The sequence below is a fragment of the Biomphalaria glabrata genome, chromosome 3, assembly GCF_947242115.1.
Source record: "Biomphalaria glabrata chromosome 3, xgBioGlab47.1, whole genome shotgun sequence".
Taxonomy (NCBI): Eukaryota; Metazoa; Mollusca; class Gastropoda; family Planorbidae; genus Biomphalaria; species Biomphalaria glabrata.
This window is the reverse complement of record NC_074713.1, coordinates 35,003,524-35,028,642: the sequence shown is the minus strand read 5'-3', so window position 1 is coordinate 35,028,642 and position 25,119 is coordinate 35,003,524. Positions and strand designations below refer to the sequence as shown.

At 33.4% G+C, this 25,119-nt stretch overlaps 1 protein-coding gene across 2 annotated transcripts; it reads right to left on the bottom strand.

Annotated features, from left to right (window-relative positions):
• Positions 1-3,816: 3,816 nt before the first annotated feature.
• LOC106060151 (conserved oligomeric Golgi complex subunit 7-like) lies at positions 3,817-25,119 on the bottom strand. Of its 2 annotated transcripts, XM_013217944.2 has the most exons (23): positions 24,964-25,119; positions 21,920-22,015; positions 21,104-21,148; positions 20,863-20,918; positions 20,582-20,666; positions 20,343-20,432; positions 15,362-15,430; positions 14,910-14,945; positions 14,356-14,476; positions 12,895-12,977; positions 12,251-12,508; positions 12,004-12,058; positions 11,725-11,858; positions 11,063-11,137; positions 10,900-10,965; positions 10,562-10,697; positions 6,540-6,651; positions 6,290-6,393; positions 6,076-6,206; positions 5,402-5,485; positions 5,105-5,219; positions 4,767-4,898; positions 3,817-4,058 (listed from the first exon to the last, which is right to left on the bottom strand). In XM_013217944.2, the coding sequence occupies exons 1-23, from the start codon at positions 24,964-24,966 to the stop codon at positions 3,892-3,894; spliced, it is 2,253 nt and encodes a 750-aa protein (XP_013073398.2). In that variant the 5' UTR covers positions 24,967-25,119; the 3' UTR covers positions 3,817-3,891. The 2 variants fall into 2 exon arrangements, with proteins under 2 accessions (XP_013073398.2, XP_013073399.2); XM_013217945.2 differs by lacking the exons at positions 21,920-22,015; positions 24,964-25,119 and adding an exon at positions 21,375-21,723.

The following is a 25,119-nucleotide window of genomic DNA, read 5'->3' as shown; positions in this document are numbered from 1 at the left end:
AAGTCTTGTATTCCAGAGGACTCAAACATGTTAGATAGCCTGACTACACTCAAAACACTTTCCCATTCAACTACAAGTCTTGTATTCCAGAGGACTCAAACATCTTAGATAGCCTGACTACAAAAACAGTCAAAACACAGATACAAACAAGTCATGTTTCAATTTTGTTTTATTGAGAATGAACAAAACTTTCTTTTAACCAACATCCAGCAATGAAATTAAGGAGAAAAACAAAAAACTGTAAATAATTGGCCTAACATTGATGAATCCCTCAGAGTACTAAACAATGACCAATACAAGGCTCTGCTTTCAGTCACCAATTTGTTGAAAACTATGTACACAAATAGTTAAGGAACAGAATGTAGCAGTTCTTATTCTTACAACATGCACATCTACAGTCACACATACTTGCTGGTATAAATAGAGACATCTATATTATGGAAGGAGCTATGCAAATGACAAAAGTTGAAATGAAATGGAACTTTGTTAATTTATCAAATTCACATTTTTTCTTTCAGTCAAAACACACAAAAAAAAAGTATGTCAAATATATTAGATGTATGTACACTTTTATTGTGGGTGTAGGCTGGAGATGTGTAATGATTGATGAGCCCTTGAAATAACATCAAAGTCCAACACAGTTCCCACTGCAGCCTGAGGAGTTCATGGGTTCAAACATTGGAACATAAAAGAAAACACAGAGAACATTTACTTAATGTAAGTCCTACTAGACACACGGACTTAAGATTCCCATGTCATTCCCTCTAGTTCAAAAGTTAATGTAGAAAAAAATCCAGATAATTACATAAGACAGTCAACTATTATATACAAAATTCAAAAACTTCATTCAAAGCAATATAAATGTAAAGACTAAAGAAGAAAAAAAAAAGCCACTACTGCAGACAGTGACCTAAGTCACATGACCTGACAATATTGGCTAAATGGCACATAGTTTTACTATGTTAGAATTGTTCACGGTTTAGATAAAATAAAAAAAAAAAAAAAGAACAAGATGACAAAGGGAGTTTGTGTTACACTAAACAAAGATCCTATAGTTGTATACATTCACCACATCACACCCAACTCATAGGGTTACTTGTATGGCTGGATACATTCACCACAGCACACCCAACTCATAGGGTTACTTGTATGGTTGGATATATTCACCACATCACACCCAACTCATAGGGTTACTTGTATGGTTGGATACATTCACCACAGCACACCCAACTCATAGGGTTACTTGTATGGTTGGATACATTCACCACAGCACACCCAACTCAGAGTTACTTGTATGGTTGGATACATTCACCACAGCACACCCAACTCATAGGGTTACTTGTATGGTTGGATACATTCACCACAGCACACCCAACTCATAGGGTTACTTGTATGGTTGGATACATTCACCACAGCACACCCAACTCATAGGGTTACTTGTATGGTTGGATACATTCACCACAGCACACCCAACTCATAGAGTTACTTGTATGGTTGGATACATTCACCACAGCACACCCAACTCATAGGGTTACTTGTATGGTTGGATACATTCACCACAGCACACCCAACTCATAGAGTTACTTGTATGGTTGGATACATTCACCACATCACACCCAACTCATAGGGTTACTTGTATGGTTGGATACATTCACCACAGCACACCCAACTCATAGGGTTACTTGTATGGTTGGATACATTCACCACAGCACACCCAACTCATAGAGTTACTTGTATGGTTGGATACATTCACCACAGCACACCCAACTCATAGGGTTACTTGTATGGTTGGATACATTCACCACAGCACACCCAACTCATAGAGTTACTTGTATGGTTGGATACATTCACCACATCACACCCAACTCATAGGGTTACTTGTATGGCTGGATACATTCACCACATCACACCAAACTCATAGGGTTACTTGTATGGTTGGATACATTCACCACATCACACCCAACTCATAGGGTTACTTGTATGGTTGGATACATTCACCACATCACACCAAACTCATAGAGTTACTTGTATGGTTGGATACATTCACCACATCACACCCAACTCATAGGGTTACTTGTATGGTTGGATACATTCACCACATCACACCAAACTCATAGGGTTACTTGTATGGTTGGATACATTCACCACATCACACCCAACTCATAGAGTTACTTGTATGGTTGGATACATTCACCACATCACACCAAACTCATAGAGTTACTTGTATGGTTGGATACATTCACCACATCACACCCAACTCATAGGGTTACTTGTATGGTTGGATACATTCACCACATCACACCAAACTCATAGAGTTACTTGTATGGTTGGATACATTCACCACATCACACCCAACTCATAGGGTTACTTGTATGGTTGGATACATTCACCACATCACACCAAACTCATAGGGTTACTTGTATGGTTGGATACATTCACCACAGCACACCCAACTCATAGGGTTACTTGTATGGCTGGATACATTCACCACATCACACCAAACTCATAGGGTTACTTGTATGGTTGGATACATTCACCACATCACACCCAACTCATAGGGTTACTTGTATGGTTGGATACATTCACCACATCACACCCAACTCATAGGGTTACTTGTATGGTTGGATACATTCACCACATCACACCCAACTCATAGGGTTACTTGTATGGTTGGATACATTCACCACATCACACCCAACTCATAGGGTTACTTGTATGGTTGGATACATTCACCACATCACACCCAACTCATAGGGTTACTTGTATGGTTGGATACATTCACCACAGCACACCAAACTCATAGGGTTACTTGTATGGTTGGATACATTCACCACATCACACCAAACTCATAGAGTTACTTGTATGGTTGGATACATTCACCACATCACACCCAACTCATAGGGTTACTTGTATGGTTGGATACATTCACCACAGCACACCCAACTCATAGGGTTACTTGTATGGTTGGATACATTCACCACAGCACACCAAACTCATAGGATTACTTGTGAAGAAAATACATAAGACTGTTTCAGGAGATTCCAATGCACATAGTTTGAAAACTATGACAACAACATAGAAAAAATGAATTTTTTAATGTAACAGTTGAACTTTTGTGAGCCAGAAATAAACAGAGTAACATAAACTGCCTTTCACCTTGTTCCAAATGGTGTGAAATGTACATGCATTCAATATGCATGCTTATACAAAGGTAGCAATTACACCCATTTCAAGCACAGTGTAGGCTATTTTTTTAAAGTGATTTTTAGTTTTGAACATTTAAATGTAACAGACAAGATAAAACAAAAGTGAATTCTCCCAATAGGGCAACAAAAATAGCTTCTCACACATAGATGTTCCTAATATTAGTTTCAGTTCAGGTACAGACCACTTCATATAATTTTCTTTTGGGGGGAGCTACCAGGAGAACGAGGAAGAAGAAGAATATAATTTTCTATTGAAGTTTAACTGGGTTATTTTTTTGGAGACTCTCAGGTGAAATACGCTGGCAGTCTTACTAAGTCTGAAAGATGCCATGGTTACATCTTATGATGATATTTAATCTTTTTAAAATTTAAGAATAAAAACTTGCATGTTACAAAATCCCAGATTAAGAAATGAGCTTTATAAATCAAAAAGGAACATTTTATGACATTTTACCTAGCATTTGTCTTTTCAGTTAGAAAACTCAATGGGCAAAGTGACTAAATGCTGGAGTACATAGTTTTTTGGCTTGAATTTTTAGAGATACTAGCAAGACATTAGGGAATCAAAGATCAATACATATGCCAACAAAGTTTACCGAGACTCAGGTCATTGACCAAACATTGTCCAATGAATGGAACATAATTTTACTGTGTTAAAATGTGACGTATAAACAAAATGTGTTGTTCACACTTGGATGCCCCTCATGTTAGCTACAGTGTGGGAGATCCTCTGTGGCATAAGTTCCGCTGTATCAACAAATTGATCTGGCTTTGTCTGGAGCAAGGTCTGGATGTGGGTCAAGGTCTCAGAAGCTTTCAAGCCCAAATCTTCCAAGACATTGCACAAGTAATCTGGAGAGATCACATACATTGATTGTAAAGTAAAATAATTTCTTGACAAAAAAAAAACCCAACTTTCTATGATGCTGTTTCAAACTAGGAAAAACTCAACCTAAAATGAACTAGTTTCACATAATTGATATGTAGACAAGTTCCATGTAGTGTTCTACTTCCACCAGAAACTAGTTTTCAAAGTAAATCAGGAAAACAATACGACTTCTGCTAGTCAGAAGTTATATAATCTAGATGACCATCTAGACCATTAGTTAGTGAATTGAAATAAAAGATCGTCATTCAGCTATTTGGATGGAGTACCAAAATGTGTATTTTAACACTCTTGAATCTCATTGAACTAAAATAAGTGACAGATAATAAATTCTTTTTTATTATGACAAGAAGTGGTAAAATATTTTAACTAGAAACAAAATGGGAAAAAAATGACCTTTTTGTTTTTATATAAGAAAAAAAGTTCTACATGCTGTAAGTCCCATGTTGAATTCTGTTAAACTTTTACTCTCCAGGTATACTGAATCTCTTGAGCCAAAATGTCTACTTAACTGACAACAGTCATTGTACACAGCTTCAGATGATCCTTTAGGTTTATTACTTCCTAGCCTAAATCTACTGCAGGATAGCAGGGGATGACAAAAAGTCAGTGTTTAAACCTGGGACCTTTGAGACAAAAGTTTGGATTGTTGTATTTAAAAAAAAACAACTGACCTATATCTGTTATAAGTTGCTTACAACCATGAGGTGTCAGCTGAGGTATTTTAAGAATCTCTTCTGCATAAGTGTGCATGGTTCCCATGGCAACTGACTCTAGCCAAAGGTCAGCCAAGTGTTCTGGAACCTCTGGGAAGCAAATATTTTTTGGGGTTAAAAGTAAAATAAAATACAGGCATAAGATGCTAGTCATATTGTTACACTGCACTGTTACAACCATCAACTCTTTTCTTTCTCTTTGTTCTTCCTGAGCTTCAGTATTGTCTAGAGATACATTTGTTTTTGTTTCCTTTTTGAACAACAATATTGAAGTGAGATTCTACAATGAGACTCACCTTGATGATTAGTGAAAGGAAGTCTGCCATGTTTGAGAGCCACTGTGAGTGCAGGGCTGTCCTGCAGTGTAAAGGGATCTAAATGTTGGGGCAATGTCATTAAATACTGACCAACCTGGAGAGTGAACACAGTTAAAGTCATGAGAGTTGACATTGTTAAGAATACAACACAGAATCATGAGACAAGGCAATGGTAACACAACAGTACTATTAAGTACTACAAGTGAATGCTCAAGTTTTGAGTACGCTATTACAAAGCAAGATTTAGAATAACTTCTGAGTGGCAGTTTAAAATACCTTAGTAATGTATTCTTGAGGTGAAAGGCTAAAGGTTGGTAAGTCAGAGGTTAAAGCACCACCAGCACTCTGTGAAGTCCAAATCTGAAAGAAACAACAGTCATAGGTGAGTACTCTAACTACAGAGCATGTCAGGGAACAAATGGCTACCAATCTGTGGAACAAAGTCTTAGCAGTCAAAATTGAATCACCTAAGGCTATTTTTTGACTTATGGACCACTTTTGTGTTTTGGTCACCTAACTGCCAATGACCATTGCCCCACTAACACAGATATAACTGAAGTATTGGAAACAAGCACAAATATTAATATGTAGAAAATTCCATTGAGTTTTGATTTTATAGCAAGTTGATTTTTATTGCTTATTGAGAAACATTTCTATTCTTTTCATTTCAATGGACTGGAAATCTTGAGGTAGCTTAGTCTAATACTAAAAGACAAAATATTACTGGAATACTCTCAGGTGTAACCAGGGTTGAGCAATACTGATTGTAAATTAAAAACATCAAATATAAGGATTTATCACATTTTCATTAGAATAGATGTTTGCACCAAGTGTCTTATCAGACAGCTTCATATAAGTATAAGAGTACAAATGTTTGTGAAAATGTTCCTAGAATATAGGGGACAAAATCTCAACAATATATACAAATATGATAGTGAATGGCAACCTACTTCCATGACAGAGACTCTGCTGAGGTAAGTTTTCAGTTGACTAAAGACAATGTCAAAAGCAAACTTGTGGACCTCACTGCTGAGTTTACTTAGGTCATTTTGTATATCTGTGAATACTGGGGGACTTTCACCTACAAACAAAAGATTAACATTTTATTTCATAAAGTACTCTAAGGGATTACAATCTACTGAATTGAATTAGGTGAACTGTTACCATCTTCCAACTTGTGTACCATTGCTTCCAAAGCTTCTACTTCAGACTCAGACACAAGAAACAACAATGCTTGAAAGTGGAATGTATGAGAGACTGAGACTACACTGGTGAGGATAAAAAAAAACAAATTTTCAGAAATATTTTCAAAACTGTTTCAATACATTGAGAAATTAGATACATAATGAGATAGTTGGAAAACAAAGTTATGAAGTTATTCTCTATCTATAATGTACAAATGTCAGTCACTTACACACTATCTACTTCCTTGGTTGGAGAATGACAGGACACTAAATGACCAAGACTTTCGAGGATACTACTGGCCACTAAAGCATCCAAGTCTTCAGTTTGCATCAACAGATTGCCTGAAAAAAAATAAAAATAATTAATATCAGAGCAGCCCAGCATATCTGAGTCTTGTTTCAAAACAACTTGAAAGACTTCCTGGTCAAGTACTGCCTCTTCTTTGACTAACACACACCCACACACTTTGGTTTTAAAGTGGAAATTGATGTTCACAAATTTCATCAATGTACCTCTAAATGATATGCCAGTTGTACTTTACCCAAAGATGAGTCTTTAGGGAACAGATTTAGTCAGATATCAAATATTAATTTGGAAATATATGTTAGTCAATTGATAACATAAAGGCAAGAAGGACAGCTCTGTCACAAACTGGGATACTCTTACAAGGTTACAAAATTAATTTAGAAGCATCTGGCATGACACAATATAGTAAAATATGGTTCCTTACTACAAATATACTGGTCACAGGAGAAACTCATAAGTACCCCTGCTCTAAAAAGATAGAATGATATATAGCAGAGAAGACAGTATAAATCTCAACAGATTAGATCTATCTCTTTATTGACAAGACAATTCTACAAACTGAATGGAAACCACAGCATATCTCACAATGTTAAATAAATATAAATGAAAACCGACGGAGGCAAAAGAAATTCTGAATAAAAGAACAATATTGTGATAACAAAGAGTGAGCAAAAAAAGTAGCTCAGATCAAATGAGTTAACTAAAAAGTATTAAGTCTGCTCTAGAGCTGCTATGAACAGTACACATTGTTAAAGAGGACTTCAATGCTTTCCATCAGGGTTCATAGCCAATTTCATGAATGATTTTCCAGGTATTTTCCAGGTTTTCAAGGTAGAGTTTTAGATATTCAAGGTATGCATCGCACCATAGCAAGCAATATATATGTATATATATTTACATACTTATGACATAAATATGTAAAAAGAACAATATATATATATATATATATATATAAATATTAAATTAAAAAATTCTCATTAAAATGTATGCTGATAAGTTGAAATCATACCTCCAAAATAAAAAAAAAGAATTAATCTCTAGTGTTTCCTAAGCATTTAAATGCAACTTTTTAATACATTAGAAAACACACACAAGCTTGCACTACAGAAGAATAACTTTTTAAAAATATGAGATGTAATTCAGCTAAAACTGTCGCAATCTGAAGTTGGAAATTTTCTTAAATTGATTTGTAAAAATAATATTTCATTCTTACTATAGCAGTTGACTTGCTTTCCATCAGTTTTAAGTAAATTAAAACCAAAATAACTCTACAGGCTTTCTACAGCTGTGTGCGAAATATTTTCGTTAAATCTACAGTAGATCTAGACTCTAATTTAAGTCACTAAATTCGCGGACTTTTCACGGCTGTGAGAGAATTATCTTCACTCTATTCTATTGGATTAGCGTAAATTAAGTCTAGATCTAAGTCTAAGTCACTAAATTCGCCGACTTTTTTTCGAATTATCTTCACTGAATCACCGTAAATCTAGTCCCTAAAATTCGCGGACTTTTCACGGCTGTGTGCGAATCATCTTCACTGAATCTACCGTAAATCTAGAGTCAAGATCTAAGTCACTAACTTCGCGGACTTTTTTCGAATTATTTTCATTGGATCTACCGTAAATCTAGAGTCTAGATCTAAGTCACTAACTTCGCTTCTACAGTCTGATCTAATTAAGTCACTAAATTGGCGGACTTTTCACGGCTGTGTGCGAATTATCTTCACTGAATCTATCGTAGATCTAGACTCTATAGATTCTAACTCAATGTCACTAAACTTCGAGGACTTTTAACGGATGTGAGAGAATTATCTTCACTAGATTCTAGTGATTTATCGTAAATCTAGAATATTTATACAGCTATCTAGACATTAGATGTATCTGTATCTAGATCCTTAAATTAACTAAAATTCACGGAGTTTTCAGGTTAAGCGCGAATTATCTTCACTAGATCTAACTTAGATCTAAATCTAGATACTATTTCTAGCTAGATGAGAAGGATGGATCGTGAGAAGACTCAAAAGTAAAGTACCGGTAGCAATTATACTTAAACACTGAATCATAATCTCCAAATACAAAATCTAATAAAATACTGAGAAAGACACAAAGATAAGATGATATACGGACCTTCCACGCGAAGTCACTCTTACTGTTACAATAAGAAGATTTTCGGCGAGGGAGGCCCGGAGCGGTGTAGCCTTCACATTAGGCTGCTAATTGCTCTAGTTATAGACAATAGTCACTACAGACTAGATCTAGCGCGTCATCAGTCGTCACAGTGAAAGGAAAATAGTGCTAAGTGAAATGCTTGCGTGAGCCAAGGTCGTTTTCAATCACGAGGTCGCCCTTCACAAGTGGGTGAAAGGCGGTGAAGACGCGTCGTCACTGGTCAGCTCAATGTAACCGGGAAAAAAACAAAAATAAACACCAGGTATCGGGAGGGAAAGAACTCAAGGTCCAGTTTTAAAATTCAAGGTTTTTTCCCCGTTTTTTACGAAATTCAAGGCTTTTTCAAGGCCTTGAATTTAATATGAAATTCAAGGTGTTTTCCAGGTTTTCAAGGTGGCTACGAACCCTGTTCCATGAATGAATCTTGAAAACAATACATCTATTCAAAAGTTACATACTATTTTAAATTTAATAATGTTACAGCCGAAGTAATACTATTTTTTTTACTGATGATGACATATGACTTTTATATGACAGTAAAAAAAATAAAATAGAGATTAATAATTTTTTATTTTTTTTTGTAATTAAAAAGTTGTGACCTTTTTCAGAATGTTTCTTTATATAGAAATTTTTAAAGTGTTGTAAAAAAAAAAAAAGTGCACTTAGCATGATGTTTCATGCTGCTACTTGTACAGAAGACAAAAATGTACACAGTAAAAAATTAATGTATTGTTGTAACCCTATTGGCAGCACAATAGGGTTAAATGTACGATCAGCTGACACATGTGAATTCAAGCAAAACACTTAGGTAAACGGCTATCGATGGACAAAGCACAGTACTGCTATTACACACAAATATGACCCGTGCTATGGTCATGTGATCGAAAGCCTTCACGGACGAGAGACAGTGTGTAAGAAAGGGACAGTTGAGTCTAGGACAGCAAGGCAGTAAAGACAGTGCGGTACAAAGTGAATCCTTGAAAATGTAGCTGTAGGATTCCAGGACTAGAGAGAGAAACTTGTAGTATTTATTAGGCAGTTCTGTTAAGTGCAAGAAAGCATAAAATTTGAAGTTAGTGTAGCCAACTGTATTGTATTGGCTGTTCATTTATTTGTGATTAAACCGCCACATGGTTACTTGAAACTCTTGTTGTCAAGTTCTTGTGTTAGATGTGTTGTGTGTTTAGCAGTGTTTACAGAAACGCCTGACAAGGAGAGAGACAGTATTCACTTTCTAAACGTTCTAAATGTTATATTACTACCAATGACAGACAGGTTAGTTTTTATCAAGAGCGAATCCAGAACTTTTGAGAGGGGGGGGGGGACGCAATTATTTTCCAAACCATAACCCTATGAATAAACACACTTTATATATCAAAGAAAACCAAGAAGTGATCTATATTAGAATATTAGAGCAGTGTGTTTCTCAGCTAGAGTATCTAGGGGAGTGCAGTAGTTCCCCCAGCAGAACCCTCCCGTCAAGCGTTTTCTAACATTCTTAACCGCAGTAACATATTCCCCTGACAACTAAAGCTCATTATTCATCCTAATATAAAAAGGCAGGTCAAATGAAGTCAAATAATGTGGGGACAAGGGCTGATACTGAAGTGTGACTTAAGACAATTGAGCCATAATTAGCATAAGTATATCTTTGTTAGGCATATTTATCATAGTATTATCTTCAAGTTAAGAGAGATCTCTTGTAGTAAATCTAAAATTGTTAAAATATAAATAATTAGTAGATATAATTAACACTTGTAAAAATTCAAGAAATTACCACAAGTCTGTATGATTCTGAGGGAATTCTGGAAGTCTGACCAATCTTCTGAGTCTGTTTTTGCCCCTAGGTGGCACTTTTCTCTGATGTTGATGAGTACTCTGCGGAATTCTCTTGTGTATGCTATCATGTAGGTCTGTTCATAAAAAGCATCAGAAATATATAGTCTGTCTTCACTTTTCAGAGCAACATTCCTATAACCATTAGACTTTTTAAATCTGCCCCATAATGACTAAACATATCATTACATATATATTTATACATAATGTATAATACATAATTTTATCTTAAATTATAAATAAGATATTTAAAAAATAATTTTGAACAAATGTACAAACCCTGTATGCATCTAGAAGTCCCAAGTAGCAGAAGCCATTAGTTAACTTCTGACATCGATCATTGGCCTAAAAAAAAATGCAGCGAGTGTTAGCGCAAAATAAAATTTATAGCAGTTAATTACTTATCTATTGTACACAACACATCCACATTAGTCCTATTTACCTCACTAGCAGCAGAAAATAATTTTGTCACAGATTCTGATAATAACTGTACAGTATCAATGACTTCTTCATGATCCTGTATAGAGAAAATTACATCAAATCTTTGATATGCAAGTCTTTTTCTCTCTAATAACTAATGTCAATGTCTTCCATTCAGAAGACTAAAAATGAAATAACACTGATACAATATTGTAATGAAAATGTCTCTTCTGCAGGAGAAAAATACAGGACATTGACACTTTTAAACATCAGTGGTTACTAAAACTACTAATAGTACATATGAACTAGAAAATTTGAAAGTACAATTTCAGTGAAATTAAATTTAGTTATATGATCATAATACTTTTAATTAAGAGCCTGACAATGATCAGTCTTTCAAGATTCTAAATATTTCACTAATAAACAAAAATAAAGAAGCAAATGTAAAATTTAATATAAATATATTTTATTAGGTAGTTTTAGGAGTACATTCATGATGTTTTGTTTTCTCTCTTACTTTGTCAAAGTAACAGAATGAGACCCAGCATTAACTGTACTACATAGCAAAAGTTGTATCAGAACTCATAAAGCAGAATGTGGAGATGAAATCTGATCTAAAAAGTTAAACATTTACAATCAAAGTGGAACTATCTATATCTCTTGTAATAAAAACCACTAACTTACAAGCCTGATGGAATCGAGGTGTTTCGTCAGAGCTACTTCTTCATAGATCCTGTACTTATTGGTGTAAGTTTGGTAGGGACTGTAAATAGCTTTAAGTAAGTTTTGTAGACTTACAGTATACTGAAATGTTGAGCCTAAAAAACATCCCAAAAAATTATTTGAAAATAAACTATTTTTGTAACATTGTTCCACTAATACATAGCTAGAGAAAACATTTTATTCTTAGGTAAGCTAAATATGATACAATATAGAAATACACAGTCTATATATTTCATGTACCTTGAACATAACCATCTACTGCTGATTCTAAATTTTTTACACATCTGTCAGATATCTAAAAAAAATAAAATAAAAATTGCTAGTAAAATTAATGTCATATTGTCATGTACAGAAAAGGGTACTAAAATACCCATTACTAGTATTAGTAGCATTAATGTTATGCAGGGCTAATACTTTTAAGATACTGAACTCTAAAAATAGCAATTAATATCTATTTCTATTACTGTAGCTAACAAGTAGACTTCACCTGTTTCAAGTCCACCAGGGTGTCAAGTGGCTTGTTCTCCCCAACTAATGTATTGAATACTATCCCCAGTGGTGGCTGGAGGGTGTTCAGTGTCTCTGTCAACAGGTCAAGGACAATAATAACAGGATGAGTAAAAACTTGAGTGCACCATTTGACCTGTGTGTGCCAGGTGGACAAAAGTAGGTCATAGAAGTCACTCAGAGCAGTCTTACTTTTGTCTTCCTCCCAGATAGACTGCCAGGTTTGTAGGAGATGGTTCTGGAAATAAATTGTACAATTATATAATTATTGACTTCAAAACATCTCAAAAATATGTTTATAAAAATAATAATTTAATGTACAATCTGACAATGTTTTCAGAAACTTTGATACAACAACTTAGTAAGAGGAGATGCTAATGTGAAAGCTTGATTATTTTAAAATGAAGTTAGTTAGCATGGCAAGATGCCAGTAAGCAAAGCATTCAAACTTTTCTTTTAACGGTAAATGTGGAGAAAAGCTGACAACTTTAAAACCAACATGATGAGACATGACACATGTTTGACTAAATCAATGTTCGTATAACAATAAAAATGTGTATTGTTTGAAAAAAAAAAAAAAAGCACTGAGGTTATAATAATATCAAACTTCAGCTCTAAGCCTACCTTATGACACTTGTGATAATATTTGTACATCTGTGGTAAGCGTTCTATAGATTCAAAAATTTTCACAAACTTGTGGGTCTGATCTGCAATATACAAACATTTACACAGGTAAGCCATGTGTCTTCCAACCCAACTAGCTTCATAAAATATACAGGTAGTCAGGCCTGCCTAACTTAAGTCCATATGAGCAACACTGATGATCCAAATGTGTATTTTGGTAGCTGAATGTGAAACACTTGCACTATGGACTATTTTGTACAGTGTAAAGTTAAATTATTAAAATTGAAACAAACAAGATCATACGTAAATACTAGATCTGGTAAAGAAGAAAATGCCTTTTTATAATTAATGTAAATCTAAATACTTGAAAAAAAAAAATTAGATTAGTCAAAAATGTTGATTAATTTAGATCATATTTCTAGATTTAAAGTTAGTCCAGAGTCTAGATCACTAGAAGTAGAAGTAAGGAGTAGATCTAAATCTAGATTTAAAAACTTCTCTATATCTATAATAATGGATATCTAGATCTACTTATATAATCTACATCTACTACTAGGTAAGTTCTGGCCTCAAGATAAAGATAAGCTTAGACAAGCTTGAAATTAGGATTTCAAAATAGACTGTCTAGATATAATCTTAAATCTAGATTCCAAATCATGAGATCTAGTCTAGTCACTAATTCTAGATGTAACACTTTAAGGGGTTACTGGATCCGATTTTGGGTAAAAAAATCGATTTTTCAATTTTGGTGTAATTAAATAGGTGGACATGTATTTTATAAACTGGCACCAAAAATTTTCTAAAAAATAGCATTTTTTATTGAAAAAAAGCATTTTAATGATACGTGGTGAACACTATTTTCCATATTTTTCTTAATACAAATTCACTGTTTTTGAGTGAATGCATTTTTTGTGACCCCCCCTGTAACATATTTCTAAAATCTCTAGAACTAATAGAGATAAATGTGTCAAATTTGGTACACATATTCAGAGATAAATAATACAGAGAATCAGCTAGTTTTAATGACTTTAGCTGAAGAAGTTTTTAATATATGATCTTTTGGGAAAAAAAATGTGGATGCATTTTACAGGAAAAAAATCACCCTTTTTTAAAAAATCATAAAATGCACAATACTGAGGGAAAATGTATAAAATCTAGCTAGCTCCTTCCAGCCACCTTTATACTTTAAGGTGTAAGTATTTTTAGCTTTGAAATTTATCTATTTTGAAAAATTTTAGAATTTTCCTATATGAACTAATTTTTGTTTATTTTCAAGATGGCTGCCGTTACCATGGCAACCCGGAAACATTAGACAACATTCAATATATATTTTTTATTATTGAGTTGTCATATGATATAATATAACAAAAGTTATTAAGTTAAAGCAAAAATAAAAAAAATAAATTTCGCTATCCAGTAACCCCTTAAGCCTTTTATTTTACAGGTCTAGAAAAGAATTACCTAAAGACTGAGCATTGAATGCAGCAATCAACTGTGGGCTAAGCATGGCCTCCAATCTGTTTTTCAGTTTCTCTAGATGCTGACATTTCTCTGCATAGTCTGGAGTATCAACAAGAATGTGCTAGAGATCAAATAAAAATTCATCCATGAGAGAATCATGACAAATGAAATTAACTTTGTTATGATGGCAGTTGACAAAATGGGAATCTAAATCTGATATATCTATAAGTAAAAAAAATATGTAAAATTATAGTTTTATTTTCAAGAATCTGTTTTATGTGTTTTTTTTTTTTGTTTTTTTTTAGAAAATTGAAACAAGTTAAATGTTAGAAATTAAAAAAAAAAGCAATAGGACAATGATTTACATTTTGTGTAAATATTATAAATACTAATCGTATTAAAATAAAAATTTTCTAGTATGAATTAGATGAAACAGAACAATTACTATCACTTCAATCAAACTGTGTAAGTTCAGGCCTTTAAAAACCCACCGAATATAACTAACCTAAAAAAAAGTCAAAGTTATAAGCTGATTTTTCATTTGAATCACTCACCAGACTTTGTTGCATCCCACACAATTTACTAGTTATCTGAAATATGATTGACACAAATAACAGTTTCTAAAATAAAATCATTCTGAGAGCTAGTCATGTAAGTCCCAAGAAAACAGTTTCTAAAATAAAACCATTCTGAGAGCTAGTCATGTAAGTCCCAAGAAAACAGTTTCTAAAATAAAATCATTCGTAGAGCTAGTCATGTGAGCTAGCCATGTAAGTCCCAAGAAAACAGTTTCTAAAATAAAATCATTCTGAGAGCTAGTCATGTAAGTCCCAAGAAAACAGTTTCTAAAATAAAATCATTCAGAGAGCTAGTCATGTAAGTCCCAAGAAAACAGTTTCTAAAATAAAATCATTCGGAGAGCTAGTCATTTAAGTCCCAAGAAAACAGTTTCTTAAATAGAATCATTCAGAGAGCTAGTCCCAAGAAAACAGTTGAAGTGACTTACATCATCTATGTTCTGTGACTGGAAGACTTCATCCATGTCAGCACTAAGTGTTGTCCAATTATCTGCTTCCTGGAGAATATCAGAACCTAAATTGTTCATTTCTATCAGGGCATAGTTTCAACATTTTAGAGATCAATAATAGTCTCATTTATGTTATAACATTGTATTATATAAGAGATGTATATTCCAGTGCACCATTGTAATACCGTATTTTAATTGTGTAATGCTCTATAATTTTGTAAGGACCAAATTTTAATTTGAGAGAAAATGGCTGTGACACCACTGCCAAGCAGCAACACAGTACTAAGCAAACAAACCAATTAAACATCATGATTACCATGAGACCATTGATTTACCTCATATTTTTGGTGGGACATGTGACTTTGTCTTTTAAAATTCCATTTCTAATAAATCTAGTTCTTTATGGTTTGACTTAGAAAGAAACTAAAAGCAAACAAATTATCTGGATATGCTTAAGCAATAAAAATAGATATGCAGCATGTATTCCAAATCCAAAGCACAGTTGAAATAAATTTGAAGTTAGCTATTGATCTATAATTTATATCACTTATTAACTCATTCAATACGTATCGCCGCACAGTGCGCCAAAGCGATTTCGCTTGACTACGTATCGCCGCAGGCTGTGCCAAACGTATATTGTTTCTTTAAATGAGTATTTCTACTTTTTAAAGCACTTTTATTTCAAATACTTTTCATTACTTCTATTCAGAAGAGGTTCTTCTTCCCTTTATTTTGTTTTGGTTTGATTATAGCACAGTTTTTGATTTTGTTATAGACATTTTACCACGCTGTGTTACCGTTTTTGACAAAAATTTGTGACAACAAAAAACAGCTGATTCAATGGCTTCTTCAAGTGATAGCTCTAGGCATATTGATAATAAATACAGACGTATAACGGCTGAAGAAGCTAGTCAGATGATACTATTTGATTCTGAATCGGATGATGATAGATCTAGTGATAGTAATAATAGTGATATTCAGAATCTAGATCTAGAACTTGATAGTCTTCGAGACTGTGCCTCTCAGTCTAAGTCTAGCAAAAAAAGGAAGGAACCTGCTTTAGATTCAGATCAGAATCCAGGAAAAAGCATAAAACTTAGCAGTAGTTCTAGTAGACCTAGGCCTAGAGTCTCAAGACCTATTTATTATGATGAAGATTCTGATATGGACCCACAGCTTATATTTGATGACAGTGATGAAGATTATGAGCCACCAACCAGACCTTGCCCTCAGCCAACACTTGTGAAAAAAACTGCTGCAAGTAAAGGGAAAGGGAAATGTTCTAGATCTACTAGTCTTCAGTCTGTTGATACCAGCACTATGTCTAGTACATCTAATTCTTCTGACTCTGCAGATCCTGAATGGGACCATATTACATATGGAACTACTGAAAATAATTTCAGATTTCACCCTCTGAAAATGCCTGGAGTTTGCCCTGATCTACATTTAAGTAATCAATCTTCTCCACTTGATTTTTTTCATGCACTCTTTGGTGACAGAATTAAAGATAACTTGATATATTCTATCAATTCATTTGCAAGAAAAAAATGCCAACTGAACAACCCACCACGAAAGCGATCTGTCTTCGGACGATGGACTGATGTTACAAGAAGTGAGTTGGACAAGTTTATGGCAGTGCTAATAAAAAAAGACCGGCTATTTCGGACTACTGGACAACGGCTGCAGAATTTTATGCTCCTTGGATTCACCACGTGTTCAACAGAGAACGCTTCCAAGATATCTACCACACCATGCTTCACTGTGACGATGAAGCATCAGAAGGAAAAGAAAAAAAGAGCCATTCCTGAATTTATTGACAGATAAATTTAGAAAATGTTTTTATCCCTTCCAGGAGCTCAGCATTGATGAGATGGTCATTGGGTTTAGAGGTAGGTGGCAATACAAGATGTTTAATGCCACTAAACCTAGCAAATATCACATCAAAACCTTTGGCCTGTGTGATTCAGCAACCGGCTATGTTGTCGATAATTTGACTTACTTTGGGGCAAATACCTCTTACAATCCTGATGCAGATAAAGATGGGGGACAAGCTGTGCATGTTTTTGACACCCTCCTTCAACATGTGGGAACAGGGCATAAAATTTTCGCTGATCGGTTTTATACCACCCGGAAACTCATCAACTATATGCTACAAAAAAAGCAATACTACACAGGTACATTCAACGTCAACAGACTCAGATTTCCAAAAGCAGTCAAGAGTTTGATTCTGCAACACAGAGAGATGAAATGGTTCCTCCACAAAAAAAAAAACAATGCTCTGTGTTGCTTTCAAAGACAAAAAAGCAAAAAAAAAATGGTTTCAACAGATGCTGAAGTGGGCACCGCAAAAGTGAACGATGTTGACAAGCCTTTGATGGTCGACACAATCGAAATATGAATGGGTGTGACAAGCTAGACCAGAAAGTGACCTACTACTGTGTCTTTGACAGAAAAACCATCAAGTGATGGAAGAAATTGTTTTATTGGCTGTTCGAAATATGCCAAGCAAACTCATACATTTTATTTTGCCTCAGCCAGAAACCTGGTGCAAGAAAACTGTCTCTGAAAGACTACAAGCATGTTTTGATTCGACAGCTTACACAGAATGTAGTTTTGAATGAACAAATCAGAGCTACTGGTAGACAACAAGAAACAGGTTGCCTGGAAAAATCTAAGAGTCAGCATTCAGCATATAGTGGACTACAGCAAACGGGACAGAGACTGCGTTTTTTGTTCTACGAGCACTAAACTGGCCAGAACCCATTTTTTTTGCTCTGGATGTGAAGCAAAGCCTCATTTACATCCAAAAGGATGCATCAAATCCTTTCATTTGTTGGATGTTGGACAATGTTTGTTCTCTCATTTTCTGTATATAGTGTACAAAGTTCAGTTTTCATAAAAAATGTGTAAAAAAAAAATTTCAGGTGTGTGGACAAAAAAATTCATAACTTTTTTTATTACTTGTGCAATTTAAATGAAACTTTGCTACTTTTTTACAAACATATTTTGGTATAAATTGTGTAAAAACCAGCTTCTTTGGATTTTAATTATTGGATTTCTATAACCGTTAGTTGAGTTAAAATTTTTTTTAAAAATATATTTTTTCCCACACTGTTGTACTTTAACTTTAATAATATTTTTATTTTAGTAGTTATCTTATTCATGTTTACAGTATAACATTCCTCATTCAATGAAAAAAACATTGATATGCTACTTGCCATAGAAACTAAAAAAAAATGATTGTATATAAGAACATACAATACTTTCACTAGAAAACGTTTAAGCCGTTTTTTTTTTTCCTCCATTGCATTGACAAAAACTAACGTATGGAATGAGTTAATAGTCTTCCATCAAATCTATACTTTATAAATTTCTTTGTCATTCTGTCTTTTCCTCTACTTCAGATTTTGATTTTTTTTTGTTTTTTAAAACCATGTTGCTGTGTTAACAGTCCTCCAGCACCCCCAAACTTCACTATCAAAATAAAACCCAGTCACCTGGCTTAAACGCATTGCAAAGTAGTTATTCTATATATTAAGTTAACTGCAAGTTCTATAAACACTCAAACTTAAACTTAAAGTGTTAAGCCACAGTTTTGCATAAAACATTGAAATTAGTATATTGATAATAAAAGGGCTGTCTCTTTATACCCAGGGTTAGTAGTACTTTTCCATGACAAAATTTTAGGAGATTTTAGGAGGTTTTTTAAGGATGAAATGTATGATGTGTGTGTGTGTTTCCTATCCGTTTGTGTGATACATAGTAAAACATACACAAAACTAAGCATTTATCAAATCAATTATTGTTATTTGATTTAAAAATAATAAATATCTTGCCAATATGCCACAGAAACAATGTTATTTGCGGACTTTTCAGGGCTGTGAGAGAAATAAATATATATATTCTAGTGATTTAACGTAAATCTAGAGTCTAGATCAAAGTCACGAAAATTCGCTGACTTTTCACTGCTGTGTGAATATTATCTTCACTAAATTTACAGAAGATATAGACTAAAGCTAATTCGCTAAAATTCGCGGACAACTCTAAGTCACTAAATTTTGCAGACTTTTCACGACTGTCTGAGAATTATCTTCACTAGATTCTAGCGATTTCGAGTAAATCTAGAGTCTAGATATAAGTCACTAAAATTCGCAGACTTTTCGCGGCTGTGTGCGAATTATCTTCACTGAATATACCATAGATCTAGAGTCTAGACGTGTATCATTAAATTCACTGAGTTTTCAGGTTAGGTGAGAATTATCTTCACTAGATCTAACTTAGATCTAAATCTAAATCTAGATACTATTACTAGACACTAGCTAGATCTAGAAGATTTACCGACTTTCCACGCGAAGTCACTCTTACGTACAACAAGAAGATTTTTGGTGAGGGATGGCCCGGAGGGGTGTAGCCTACAAATTAGTCTGGTAATTGCTTTAATTATAGACATAATAGTCACTACAGACTAGATCTAGCGCGTCTTTAGTGGTAACAATAAATGGAAACAAACATTTCAACGCTGACTTCAGAAAAATACTGCCAGGTGAAATGCTTGCTTGAGCCAAGGCCATCTTCAATCACGAGGTCGCACTTCACAAGTGAGTGAAAGGCGGTGTAGACGCGTCACTGGTCAGCTCATTAACACAACCAGCCCATAAGATCATGCGATCAGAATGCCTTGTTACGCTGTTGTTGTTTTTTCCCCCTCATTTTTAGCAAGAAATAAGCAAAATTATATTTAAAAAAAAATATTGGGTAAACATTTAAGGAGAGTGGACAAAATTTTAGATTTTCAGCAATTTTTAGGAGAATTTTAGGATTTTAGGAGACTTTTCATTTTTTAGGAGATTTTATGAGTTTTTGGGAGCGCTACGAACCCTGTATACCAGTGTTCACAACATGCAAGTTACCCTTCTTCTCTTACATTCAAAAGCTTTCAAATAATACACAATTTTACAACCTTGAGAGCATCAGCTGTTGACTTCATGCGTGACTTGATCCTGTCTAACTTGAGCAAGGCCTGCATGGAATGTGACGTGTCCTGTTCCACCTATATAAACAAAAATCATATAATTGACGAATTGTATTTTATGGCCCTTACAACATGATTATAGTTTCATTTCCAATCAAAAGTATACAAAGAAGAGATGATAGCAACAGGTGGTTTCCCACTAGATTTACTTAAGAACATTATTTTACCTTCTGAATATCTTGTTTAACAGTCCGCATTTGATCCTGAAGTAAAGAAGCTTCTTGTTTTACAGCATCCAACTCACGCACCACTCTGGTGACAGAAGATTTGTTTTATAGAATACTGAAATAATGTTCTAATCTGTTTAGATGCATAAAAAACAAAAGACTAATCGGAAATTATTTATTTTTACACAAAATGTCATAAAAGGTCTAAATGCAAATAAATACTTCAAATTCTCATTAAATCTTAAGTCTCTTATAATTCAAATATCAATTAAAACACTAACCTAGGAAGATTTTGCAAAGCTTGCTGACTAGCTTCCTCTAATATATTATTGACTTCCTGCAATTTAGAAATTTAATGAAAGATTAACACCTTTAAGCTAAATAATTTACAAAAATGAAAACCATTGAAAAGAAGGAAAATAAAAGTAAATCTGTGACTTAGAAAAAAAATATCTATCATTTTATATTGTTTATATAAGTCTCTAAATAATAACACTATTACAAAAAAAATGTTCACCATACTTGTATAAATACTTGAAGCTTCATGACCATTGTAGCTGCATTTTGCTGAAAGAAATGTAAATATTGATGCAATAATGATAGAAAATTGTCCACTGAAAATGTAGTCATAATAGTGCATTAACTTGAATATATTACAATATAATTTTATACAATTAAACATGAAAGTAAAATGTTAGTAAATTTTGAATGATTGAGCTAAATGATTCAGAATGTTATGCTATAAAGATACTGATTTAAAATAAGGGATGACATCTCCACCAAGAGCAATTACCTTTATTGAATAACTTTTTCAATCATCTATGTGATTTGATACGTAAATCTTGCCAATGTGTTTGTCTTTATTTCTTCCTAACCAGATAAACTTTTGGTTCAAGTTATTAAACATATCCTTGTTGGCTGGGGGTTCAACTTCTGGTTCAGGATATCTGCCAGAGCCCTGTTGGCCAGAGTCTAGACATAAATGACCAACCAGAGTGTTTGTTTTATTTTTTTTTAATACCACCCAAACATTTGACAGAGTGGATGTCTTTAAGGCTAACTTCTGATGGCATTAGTCTAGAATTCTGTTCACCACCACACCACGATGAGGTAGGGTTGGACTTGTGTGGTAGAACACAGCATTAAAGAATCAAAACAAGCTAACCAAACATTTTTAATATCTTCCTAGTTATTAAATATCTATAATATTGTATGTATGAATAATGAATGGTAAACATTTTAATGGAAACTACTGCTCAGTTATACATTTTATCTGCTCTGTACCCAGTTGGGTCACCTTAACACAACAGTTAAACAAGAGTCATAAACTTATCTTACATCTTTAGTAACACCTGGTGCATCTTTCTGGTTTCTAAAAGCTGCATTCACCCATTCTTTAGCATCAAAGTTATCATCCATAAACTTAGTGTAATCCTACAAATAAAAGAAACATTTTTTAAATTCTGATTTAGTACTAGACTAGTTAAGTTAAATGTTAAAAAAATATAGCAAGAGATAAAAATTAGGTACACTTATAGAAAAATCACTAGAACTGAAAAAAAAAAAGGGGAACAGATTGAAAATCATAATCTTATGTATGATTGAATGAATTAGCATTTTGTTATGAAATTGTATTTGTCTTTTTAATTTAAAATTTAATTTTAATATATATGAAAACTAATGCTACTAATCTAGATTCTAGATTAAAGGGAAACTCCGAAGGTTTTTCAAATGAGTTATTGACATATTTAAATTCTGAGTGAAAAGTTGTAATAGGAAACATTTTACCATTTTGTATTTCAATGATTAGAAACATTTATATTTAATAAATTAGTCCGTAAATTCTTGACATCTAAAAAAAAAAAGGGATTGTTCTTTGAGATTTTGTTTTAAGCTAGTTCATACGTCACTTCCCTCAACAATACTGAGAGAAAAACTACATTTAACCAATCGTATCACTTCATTCTTACAGTAGCTGTTAGGCTTAGTGACGGCCTAGTCCAGATCTATGATACAGTTATATATATATATATACATTCATCTAAGTCTAAGCCTTTCCCTGTCCCAAGAAGTAAATAGATTGTGTGTCTGACTGATTCGAACAAACTGGTCAGTGTAAGGCTAGTCTAGATTACGTGTAGTCGGTCATGACAAGACAACCAAGTGATAGTGTTTGTTGTGTGTTGAGTGGTCTGGCGAGAAAATACAGACTGCCGTGGTTAGTCAAGTATGTAAATCTACTTTTAATACGCATTTTTTTCTTTGCATACAAGATCCTAGATCTAACTGCATAGACAAGATATATTTCTTTTACGAGAATGTAAACTTTGCTGTATGGTCTCCCGTTATACAGAAGTCAATAGATTAAATTAAACGTAGTTGTGATGTCACATAGAAACCTGTTGAAAGTCTGACTGTTTTGGATGCGCAGGAAAACTACGTTAGAAAAACATCAATTACTACGTTATTATTGCAAATTTAAAAAAAAGAATAATATATTCATTATTTGTAAATCAAAACATATATCAAAAATTGTCAAAACCATCGGAGTTTCCCTTTAATAAACTTAATTTAAATGATAACTAGATTAGGTTGACTAGATCTTAAAATCTTATCTAGATACACCTGTTTCTAATCTATTCTAGATTTCTAGATCAATCTAGCAGCTAGCTAGATCTAGTAGATTACAAAAATGTCATTATGTAGATACTTCGATTTTCCGGTCGCGCGAGATTTTTTTTGGTTACCGGAACCGGTAGTATTCGTGCGGCAGTATTTAAGCCGAAAGCAGTGGTCATTTCGTTCCAGTCTGGTTTTGTCTTCAAAATCAGACACAAAAGGATAATCGGAGCCCTTTGTTTGTTCAAGGATCGGATATCAGTTAATTCTTTGGATTTATATCAGTGCTTTTCTATCGTCTTCATGGAGTTCCAGCGTGTTGAGCATAGGGGTAAGTTGACCATCCATAGTTTTTTTATTATTCTGATAAGCATAGTTTATAAAGTCAAACCGTGTACCTTAATATCTAATCTAACTATTTTTGTTCATATTATCGCAATAAGTGTTCCACTTTTTTAGTAAAAAGTGACCCACTGCATCAAGTATCTTGGCGAAACGAAACTAGCCGCCATTACTAACCGGAAATGATAGATTCAATGGTTATCAATGGCTGCATAGCTTTTTTGTTAGATCGATTTTTTTTAAAAATCCATCATCAAGAACAGTTTTATTTAATCATCCGTGATTTTGAATGTTATTTTTTAAACTTTTAGAATGATTTTAACCTAGTTCAATAGTTATTTTTCATTTTTAGTTAAATTTAAGTGATAATTCTTGCAATAGCTGGTAATATAATTGCGATAATTATAAAACAATTTTTATACACAATTTTAAGTGATAGTTACCATAATAATCACTACTAATTATGTTATAAACAAGTTATAAACAAAATAAAACACAAATCAATTGAAATATCATTTTATTTCAATGAAAATAAATTTTCAGATATTAATCTATAGATCTACTTAAATCTACTATATTCTCTATGTCTATATGATTTAGGATAATTGTAGAAATTTATTTTAAAGTAAAGGCTTGGCTGGACTTGGACTTATGAAGTTGAGCCTTCTATTTTACATTAAATGTCTTATATCCTTTTATAAATAAAATCTTTAAACTGCATTTTATTAAAATTGTACATATGTGTAATTTTGTTTGAAACATTTTTTTTTTCACAATTAAATAAAACTAACTTTTTTTTGTTACATTTTCCCCAGATAATGTGGGCGTGGCAGGCCTTGATGTCGATGTTGTTGACATGAAATTATGAAATTCACCATGAGTTACCATGCTACCATGAGTCATGACCATGCCATGGCTGACTGGCATGACTATCCCTATATTCTGTATATACTGCCTATGCCTATAGCCAGTATAGCTAGGCTAGTATAATCTAGATCTAGACTTAGACTAGATCTAGTCACTATGTGACTATTGTCATTGTCATTGTGACCTATGTCACTTTGACTTATGACTAGAATATCATTCATTGAATATGATTAGACTTATTTTTTTAGTAGTCACTTTTAAGACTTGGTGATTCATCTTAGATGTGGAAGTGGAAATGACACATCCCCCATTGAACATTCTAAAATACTAAGATCTTAATAAAAATAAATCTAGATAACATATTAGAGTCTAAACTAGATCTAGCTAGATCTAGTCTAGAAGTAGAACTAATAGTAGATCTAATACTAATCTAGATCTAAATTCCATAACAATAAAAAAATAATATTTTAATAATTTTAAAATAATTATTGTATTATTTTTATTATTAGAATCAATTAGATCTATTTAAAATTATTAAGAAGTTTTCAAGTTACCATTTTCTTTGATTTTTTAAAAGCTAAAAATTAGATCTAGTCTATGTCTTAGCTTATTTAGATATCTAAATCTACAGTAAAGGTCCCAGATCTAGAGATCTAGACTAGACGATCAAGTAGATCTGTCTACTGAGTGGCCGGAACTCTATAAAAGAA

Excerpts from the sequence above, each read along its gene's own strand:
- LOC106060151 (XM_013217944.2), bottom strand. Across the intron at positions 15,431-20,342 it reads CAACAGCTGATGCTCTCAAG|GAAGCAGATAATTGGACAAC; the intron begins GTTGTAAAATTG and ends GATATTCTCCAG. Across the intron at positions 14,946-15,361 it reads AGTCACAGAACATAGATGAT|ATAACTAGTAAATTGTGTGG; the intron begins GTAAGTCACTTC and ends ATCATATTTCAG.